Source organism: Anneissia japonica, unplaced genomic scaffold (assembly GCF_011630105.1).
Source record: "Anneissia japonica isolate Jap-2015-1 unplaced genomic scaffold, ASM1163010v1 scaffold287539_len122650_cov154, whole genome shotgun sequence".
Classification (NCBI taxonomy): Eukaryota; Metazoa; Echinodermata; class Crinoidea; order Comatulida; family Comatulidae; genus Anneissia; species Anneissia japonica.
The window spans coordinates 50,774-60,784 of NW_022722456.1; the positions used below are offsets into that span (position 1 = coordinate 50,774).

The window sequence follows — 10,011 nt, forward strand, 5'->3', positions numbered from 1 at the left end:
ATTATAATTATTATTATTATTATTATTATTATTATTATTATTATTATTATTACGGCGTATAGTACGGTTAGGGTAGGCAAAAATCTCTGGTATTCGGTTGAGTGTAGTCGAGTGTAGAGTGAAAATTAATGGACTACGGTATTGTATAATATCCCTATGCCCTAGACACTGTTTACGTACAGGTCTTTGGATCTGTTTCTGCTGAGCAAAAAACACATGTTTTTGGCGTTATTCAGCAGTAGCGCTATACCCTTTGAAAGTATAAAAAGCAGCGCTGAATCTGGTCGGTTATTTAAGTTGTAGTAGTGTAAAGATAGGCTAGCATACATACTAATAGTACTACTGATTCTGAAGAATATGAACGTTTAAAAATGCTCGGACACGGTATTAAGAAAATTCTATGTATTGTTTTAACGTTGATATTTCACAAACACTTCTTTCATATGCAATATGAATAAAAGTAGTAGGCCTAGATTTATATAGCAAGCATATATATTATAAACATTAATTTTACCAAAACTGATTATATTCTATACACTGACTATGATCGTCGCTGAAAATTTCTCGAAAGTGTCCACCGGAGCGAAACCCCATGAAAAATATAACAATTTGTCAATATATTTTTTTATTCAAATCATTTAAAAAACAAACATTCACATATAGGCCTATACCAATGCATGAACATCGATCTCGGTTCTCGTTCTTAATTTTCATTTCCTTCTTTTAAAACAAATAATGTCTCCAATTTGTTTTATCAATTCACATCTTTATAATTTCCTTGGAACTTAACTTTCATAACTTTAGACTTTAGACACTTTATTCACTTAACTACTACACTAGTAGGCCTACAAGCAAGTGCCGGGATCCAAGGAGGCCAAGGCCAATAATTAGGCTCCCAGACTATTTTAAACTTCAGTAGTAATAATATTAGTAAGAAAAAATATTCAGAAATTAGTCAAGAACAGGCAAAACAATGCACAGAACAAACAAGCAAGCCAACAATTTGCAAGCCTAACAATTTTCCAATAATGGTAAGACATTTGAAAGAAAGGTGCTACGATATATTTCTCCCAGAGCTGTGCACGCGTCAGGACGTTAAATCGGCACAAGCACATTTTCCGAACTCAAATTAGTATATGATACTTCCAAAGGTCATGCTGTACGTGTGATTAGCTAAATTCTGTATATTATTACGTCTCAATTATAATATATTAATTTTTACACTGTCTTGGTTGACTACCAAGTCCTATTTGAAATTAGACGTGTTTATAGTCAATTATAAAGTGCAAACAATTTTCATTCCGCTACTGAAAATTGAATAGAAATGACGTCATACTATACCAACGTACAGTATATTAGGCCTATACCATTTTGACCAACCGTTTGAACTTAAATGTATATATTTTTTCCGATTTTATCTGTCTCTGAGCCCTTCCTTAAAATTATTATTTCAAAATATATATGCTATAATCTATTGTTGTGGTTAGATTTCTAATGTAATCGCTAGTAACATGATTTTGTTACATAATATACAAGCAAATAACTAGTCTATAAAATATTTATCGTTTAATAACGTATATTTCGTATGGCCTAGGTGACCGGGTTAATGGTTATTAATTTATAGAGCGCAAAATACAAAAAGTCTCTAAGCGCTATCAGGCAAGTGTAAAGTGTAAAGAGTTAAACCAGGTACACACTCATTTAACGACATTAATATTTCAAAATATATATGCTATTGGTTAGATTTCTAATGTAATCGCATGGTTCTGTTACATAATATACATGCATATTCTATCGTAAATCTGGAAATGAAACCAGTCTATGAATCATTCATCGTTTAATAACGTATATTTCGTATGGCTTAGGTGACCGGGTTAAACCAGGTACACACTCATTTAACGACGGAGTCGGTTTACCATCCGGAACCTTAAATGTGAACCGCTGAATGAGGTTGGCAGTGAATAGAAAAAGTTCCATTCTAGCCAGAAGCTCACCAATACATCCTCTTCGACCTGAAAGAAAATCGTAATTATGATACATGCATACAGTTATTATAATAATTCTAATCAAACTCATATTTCCTGGATCGTAATGCAGTTCTTAAACACATTTATAACAATAAAATGAGGATTGCTGCTTCTTCAAGTAAAAGTAGAATGTTCTTTGGATAGTCTTTCCAAGGTCCCATAAAAAACACCGTAAACCTAAAAGTATATGTATTGTAGAACATTTGCGTATTACTGACCCTGTATACTGATTGGTCAGTTGTTAAGATTGATTGACAATTCAGAGAGGTTCATTATGTGGAAGTTGAGGCGAGTGATATTATTAGTCATTATTTAATGTTGGCGTTGTACATACATACCTGTGCCAAACGGAATAAAAGCCTGTTTCTTCCTAAAAGTTTTTAAGTCGTCCATTAAAAACCGTTCCGGTTCGAAGTTGAAAGGTCTTTCCCAGTGGTCAGGGTCATGGTGTACGCTCCATAGGTTTACGAATATTGTAAAACCAGAAGGAATCTTGTAGCCGTTTATTTCAATGTCTTCGGTAGTAGATCGTAACGTAATCGGGATAACGTTGCTAAGCCGCTGTACCTCCATTATTGTAGCCTCTAAGTAAGGCATTGAATGACGATCGTCCCAAGCCGGTCGCTTCTCCTGACCTAGAATTTCGTCGATCTCTTGTTGTAACTTTATTAAAAAAAACAAGAACATATAGGTCTATAATCACATATAACAATTTCATTTTTTATAACTATGTTAGGTAATCTTGTTGACAGATTCATTGATAGCGTTCGATTTGCGCGACGACGTGACGCTAACGGAATCATACACGCGTGACCGTCTTACCGGGCGTCCTACGTTCTCAGCATACGTCGCTATTTGACCAAATTACGTCCTAGAATCCACGCGATGATAACTTAACAGATGACTTTTAGTGACGTCATTAAGTTCTACGTCCTACCGTCGTCGTGCAATCGAAAGCTCCGTAAACGAATGGTTCATTGAAAATCACAGGAGCAAAAATTCTAGAATTCCCGTCATTCAGTAATTTCAAAATAAAGATAAACTTTTTTAAACGTTAATTAGTATTAAATTTTCTTCTTCGTTATTTACTTTTCTTTAAAATATTTTCTAAAATTACAGTAATTATATATCTCCGTTCTTTGTGTTAACTGTTTTTGTTGGCCTGCTCGTTCATATTTGTTAATGTTCAATGTATTTTGTAGTTGTTGGTATTTCTCATTCTGTATAAGTTATTCTGCCTAGGTGTCATAGCCACTAGACCACCCGGCTTGCGTTTAGTAGCGTTGAATCGAAATTATCAGTTTTTATTTTATACATTCATGGTTGTCAACAAGCTCTGTATATTGGTTGTGAAAATGGCTACGGTAATTAGGCCTACCTTATTTTGAACATCCGGGTAGTTTACCAAATACAGAATCATCCACAAAATAGTAGTAGTTGTAGTTTCTGTTCCAGCACCGAACAGATCTAAAACTATTCGCCATAGTAAACCCTCTGAAAACAAACCTGGATCAAAATGCTCCTTCTCAGATTCCGCAATGTATGCGTCAATGACGTCACGAATATCACCAGAATCAAACGTCTCATGATGTTGATGTATAATGTCTTTAATGAAGGCTTTCATAAATGTTACAACATCACGATATCGACTATACATTGGTGTGTAAAACAGCAAAGGAATGGCGTTTACTGGGGCCACGAAAGTAGTGCGTGTGTGCAAGTAACCCAGCCCCTCTAAAAGTTCTTTAAATTCGGGATCACTGTACTCGAATCTATCGCCGAAGCTGATAGAGCAGATGATATTGGACACTGCATTATTCACACAGTGTAATGGATTGAATGAACCACTGTTCTTATCAATTTCTTGACATAAGTAATCTGCTTCAATATTTATCCGACTTTCTAAGCTTTTCTTCCCAAGACCAAAGTTACGTAGAACTCCATTGGTCCAGCGCCGTCGATCATTCCAGGCTTGGCCATTATCGAAAACCAGACTTCCTGTAAATTGAAGAGAGTTTCGACTTACAAAAACGGAAAATATGTTTTAAAACCAATCTTTTTAAAAGAAATGTTTAAACTAGCACTGACGTGAAATAAACGAGGTATCATTTAACACACAGATGGTTCATAAACCACTCGATTCTACCTAATAGATCTGACAAGTATCAGTTTTGTGACATCATCATTTATGATGCAGTCACGAAACGTGATTATGGAATTCTGATCAGATAATTGATGACTGGTGCTGTCACCAGTATAGAAGTGATCAGCATTATATTTGTCACCGAAACTGATCACTTATATTACTCACAAAAAAAAAAATTAAAAAAAAAAAAATAAAAAAAAATAAACACATATGATACCACTTTTCTCTGTCGACGCAATGCAGCTCCTGTTGCAGTGGACGGTAGTGGAGCCCGGGCTTATCCTGGGGTGGAAGGTGCTGATGCTCAACATACTGCCTTTGGGTATCTGCGTATACTTATATGGGGAGCAACATTGCCTCGATGGGATAATTGGTATTCGGATTTTGCTGAAAATTCGTCTGGGAATTATTTGGATCTTGTTGGTTTAATTGTCTATGCGCCTTGAGCACCTTTGGTGGAGATGTGCGCTTTATAAATTATTATTATTATAATTATTATTATTATTATTATTATTATTATTATTATTATTATTATTATTATCATTATCATTATCATTATCATTATCATTATCATCATTATCATTATCATTATCATTATCATTATTATCATGATCATTATTATTATTATTATTACTATTATTATTACTACTATTACTATTCCTACTATTACTATTACTACTACTACTATTACTATTACTACTATTACTACTATTACTACTATTACTATTACTACTATTACTACTATTACTATTATTATTATTATTATTATTATTATTATTATTATTATTATTATTATTATTATTATTATTACTATTATTACTATTATTATTATTATTATTATTACTTAGGTAGATAGAGACATAGGCGTAACTACAAGGGTGCAGAGCAGGGCACGTACCGGAGTACCAAACTGAGGAGCGCCAAATTTATGAACCTGGAACTTAAAACTCATAACAGAATCTTGGAGCGGAAAGGTGCGCCATTTCTATTCTTTCACCAGGCGCCAAAACCGCTAGTTACACCTCTGAGAAGAGGATTAAAGACGAACATTTGTTCTCTACCAATAAATGGAGTTTCAATGGTTGTATTAAAACCAGTTCTAAGTCAGTAGTATTTGTTGGTTATGCCTGTCAAAGGTATTTAATTATTGTCAAGGCATGATCACACGATTGTAAGACAAGAACAAATAATGAAATGTTGAAAAGTTGTTCTAATAATCTAGCGGACTCCCAAATTTCTCGCGGACCCCCTGCGGACCACTTTGGCTCAGGGACGTATCCAGCCCCCCCCCCCCTTTGTACACAGTGTTAAAATTTTAAAGCTTGTTCTTGAGCCAATACACATTCTTTCCTGGGATCACTCAAAATGAATACTTCTAAAACGTGTAAATATGCATCAGTACACGTTATACATAGGCCTAAAAGAACACATAGGCCCAAGCGTGATTTAAAAAAATCTTAAATCCATAAATCTCAGGCCAGGTCTTTTAAGATAGAAATGCGATACTGTATGGTTCAGTTTCGTTTTTATCCTTTTGCAAGTTTCTTTAAAGTTTTGTTTAATAATACTACTATTAATAGTAATAATATAATAACAATGATGATGATGATGATGATGATGATGATGTTGATGACGAAAGTAGTAATTGATAATATTATATATAGCAATAAAAAGTGAAGATAGTGTGCTAAATGCAAAACAAAGTTGTGATTTGTTGATCATAATTATAGTAGGCCCTAAAGCTTAGTAAGCTATAGTTAGGCCTAAGTTGTCCTGGATATTAAGTAGATCCCTGATACAAGATCATGAGAAATTTGTTGCGTTTCATTTTGACTATATAATGGTAATGTAATGATGATGAATTTTACTATATTAAAGTGTCATTTCTGGCCAACTAGAGGTACCGGTACTATTTCCTCAAATATTCTCACCTAAGCCCCAACAATGGTGGGGCTGAGGTGGTTGTGAAATCACGTTTTTGAAGTAGGCCTATGTAAAGTACATACTCAAAGACAATGTTTTTAAGCTTTGTTTTCTATGGTATATCACACACACATTAATAAGATCTGTATGGTTGTCAAAAATCCCTGATAAAAGATCATGAGAATGTTTTATTTTTATTTTTTTTTGCGCTTCATTTTGACTAATGGTGATGTGATGATGATGATGCATATAAAAAGTTTTATTTCTGGCCATCTAGAGGTACTAGGCCTATTTCCTCCAATTTTCTCACCTCAGCTCCAACCATGGTGGGTCTGAGGTGAGTGTCGACAAAAAATGTCCCCCACCCCACTCCACCATTCAAAACAGATCTGTGCCCTTCCCTGGGTATTACATTAAACTCCATCGAGTCGGCTCCTGATGTATGACCATAGAGAAAATAGAACAGTATGACTTTGTAACTACCGGTACTGAGGCGAGGGTCCATACATTTTTTTTTAGAATGTGATCTGGTTTTTCATGTCGGGATTATCTGGTTTTCATTGTTCGTGATTATGACTATTTTGGATAAAGAATGTTTTGAGCAGAAATGGATTCAAGCCCCCCCCCCCTCCTTCATTTTTTAAGGGAAAAATATATTCAAATTAAGTGTGAGAGTGTAATTTCCGGCCATCTAGAGATGCCCTAATTTATTTTTACACCTCCTTGCCCTAATCAGAGGTGGGTGGTTCCTCGGTCTGTGAAAGTCCCTCCCTGGTTCACCTCTCTTTCGAATTCTTGGATCTGCCAGTGTTGATTTATTATATAATTATTGTTGCGCTTATTTATAATGCGTCTATTGCAATTTTCACTTTATCCTCTCAAACAGTCCTAAGAACGTTCAGAGTGCGCTACTTCGCAGGGTATTCGCCCCCTGGACTCCGCCGGGGTCCTACGTAATTCGCATAACGGCTCCTCCCCCCCCCCCCTTTCAAAATCATGGCTACGTCCTTGCCTTGGCTTGGTGGACCTCCATTTTATTTATATTGGTGGACCCCAGGTTGAGAACCACGAATAATTTTACCTGATACCGGTACTAAATGTTTGCGTTTCATCGATCAGTGTGCCATTACGTAATTCACATTACTTATAATGATGACTGGTAATTAAGTTTTTTAAATCTAAGGTTAACTATATTTTTTTTGTAATAATATTTCAGTAGAAAGTCGGCTGCAATCATATCCTTTAAGGCAATCATTTCATTTAAGGCTAATTATTACATAAGAGTAGACTGAAACTCTCAAAAATCGTGAGCGAAAATAAATGAGGCTAAATATTTCAAATTGTAAAATCGCGAAAATAAATGGCTACAAAGTATTTGGTAGTTATTCATGCATTCAAAACAATTATAGGAAATATAACAAAAACGCGATACAATAAATAACCTAAGTAGTGCAATCAGGCGGTCCTTTCTTTAATTGGTTTAATGTTAGTTTCGTCGGATCATCTGTCACCTGTAATGATTTGTTTTCGTGTAAATTGGTGTTGTAAAATAAAGCTTCTTAAATTATTTCTGAAATTCATCTTCGGCTGCCAATGAATGATTTTTTTTTTCGAAATACCGTATCGAATATATCGTTTATGTGATGAAGGATGAACTTTTTGTTTATAAAAATATAACTATTTTAAATTATAGATAAAAAGGTGTTCGTATTACAATCTATCAAGTCGTCCGTCTCCTATCGAGGGGTCATCATGCGTTGGATGAACCTGGTTACTGGCAGTGAATTTTTATGATGTTGAACAAAGTTTATAGTGTATAGCTAAAATTGGGTTCTTATTGTTATTTTGGTGAGACGGTGTATTTATGTATTACAAGATTATGTTTGTTTATTTTCGCTATTTGGTTTCTAGTTATTTTTTGGCTATTTCCTGGTTAAAATATTTCTATAAGCGCCATGAGAATAACAATTATTGAGAAATGCGCTATATACACTACACATTACTATTACTAAGACTTCAGAATTTTGCACGAAATGTCAATGAAAAATAGTGACTCTAAAAGTTACTCTTACAAAAATATCAATTGTCTTAAATAACCCGTAAAAATGATGAGTGAATCAATTTTAAAATGAGGAAATAGTGGTGAAGATATAGTTGTGGTATTTCTAACAATTCAACTTGAAAATTTATATTTAGATTTAGGCGCAGTATCCGTAATGCTACTCAGCAGGACAGTACAACTACCAATCCAACAGAATTAGACAAATACAAGATCTTCAACCCACTGAACTTGCGATAGAAAACAATTCCATTATGAAGGCTAACGGGTGGTTGACATTTAATAGCAGTTTGATAACGACTAACCAATGACTATTGTTCCGAAACGATTGTTGCAGATTCACCAAGGCCTATGCATGCATGTATAGTTCTAACTCGACCTTAACTTTAATTTAAAAAGTCAATAAAATAACAAAAGTACCACAAATATCGATCCCGATTATTCAAAGCCAATAAAGTTTTTTGTTTTAATCTAGACACAAAATTAAAAAACCCCAACAAATAATATCCACAATAGGTGGATATGTTTGATATGTATATCATATTTAATATTATGTTATTATTCTTGGTGGAGGTGTCATCCTACGTTTTTATATTGACATTGTAATCCCATTGTTTTATTTATTTAGATCTAATTACTATCATTATCTTTTTATTGTGAAGTAAGAAGGTTACAGATACCATTACACAGCACAGTCTAATACGGACGCAGCGAAACAAACCGAACTCAGTAAACAATACTTCAACACTTTTGGAGTCCTTAGGAAGTCGGCTTCACCTACAAGAATAGACCTTAAATCTCATGTTATCGAGTCTTACCTGGTATCGTGATGCCTAATTCTACAATAGGTAAAAGAGGTCTGTCTGCAAACTTGTCTCCTTGATCTTTCAACGTACTTTTTATAGCATCATAGCTACTTATCATCACAGCTGTAGACCAGCCTAACTTCACAGTGTATATGTCTCCATACTCTTTAGCCCATTTGTCGAAAGTCAAATACGATTCCTTGTCGATGTGCGGGATAGAACCGATGATCGGCCATCCACGAGGACCTGGTGGTAGCTTGTTAGACTTGAGAAGTCTTAATGATAATAGCAATACTAGGAAAAACAAAACAATTGTTTGGATATCGACTGTTGTCGGTATCGCATCGAAGAATAACATTTTGTAGGCCTATGTTTTGGTAAGTTCCACTAGTATCCTGTACTTATGAGTTCCTACATTGTTATAGCTGTCAATTTATCCGGACTCCTTCCTGATTTAATACCTGTCAAGCATGAATGAATGTTAAAATACGGTCAAGTTACAGTACTGGTACCGAATAATTGGTTTCTTTCGCACACTGCTTGCGAACGACCATATTATATTATTAAGGACCTATCTTACGCGCTTTTTCGTTTCTTCAGGTTTGGTTTAAATTGCATTGTATATTTCATGAATAATCGGCACCATAATTAACATCTTGTAAAAAAAAAAAAAATCCATCTCAAATACTTAGGATAATATGTTGATAGCATGCAACTCGTATTTTATCTAATTATGTAACTTGTTACTATTTTCCACAGATGAATTATATCAATGCATTTAGTATATAAGTATATCAATAAGAAAATCTAGAATCTTTCTTTGTATTAAAATAGCGCTAATTATATAGGATGGGCCCGGATTTTGACGTAACCAATACCAGCGATGTGCTTTTGCAGGGCGTTTAGATTCAAGGTGCCTTGTTTATTTACCGGATATCCCGTAGAAACAGTTTAATCGAAGGATGGAGTACTGTACTTGTTACAGATTAACTCTGGTACAAGTGACCTTTGTCCTAAAACGTCACTCGAGAAACAAACTGAAAAGAATAG

At 34.5% G+C, this 10,011-nt stretch overlaps 1 protein-coding gene across 1 annotated transcript; it reads right to left on the bottom strand.

Moving 5' to 3' along the window:
- Positions 1-608: 608 nt before the first annotated feature.
- LOC117111891 (cytochrome P450 2D6-like) lies at positions 609-9,718 on the bottom strand. Its single transcript, XM_033254917.1, has 5 exons — positions 8,974-9,718; positions 3,406-4,025; positions 2,366-2,690; positions 1,789-2,012; positions 609-1,539 (listed from the first exon to the last, which is right to left on the bottom strand). Exons 1-4 carry the CDS (start codon positions 9,317-9,319, stop codon positions 1,831-1,833), a joined length of 1,473 nt encoding a protein of 490 aa, XP_033110808.1. The 5' UTR covers positions 9,320-9,718; the 3' UTR covers positions 609-1,539; positions 1,789-1,830.
- Between the last annotated feature and the right edge of the window lie 293 nt (positions 9,719-10,011).

Coding starts and splice junctions, on each gene's coding strand:
- LOC117111891 (XM_033254917.1), bottom strand. CDS start 9,319: ATGTTATTCTTCGATGCGATACCGACAACAGTCGATATCCAAACAATT. Junction 4,026..8,973: donor ATTAGGCATCACGATACCAG/GTAAGACTCGAT, acceptor TTCAATTTACAG/GAAGTCTGGTTTTCGATAAT. Junction 2,013..2,365: donor TTTTATTCCGTTTGGCACAG/GTATGTATGTAC, acceptor ATTTTCTTTCAG/GTCGAAGAGGATGTATTGGT.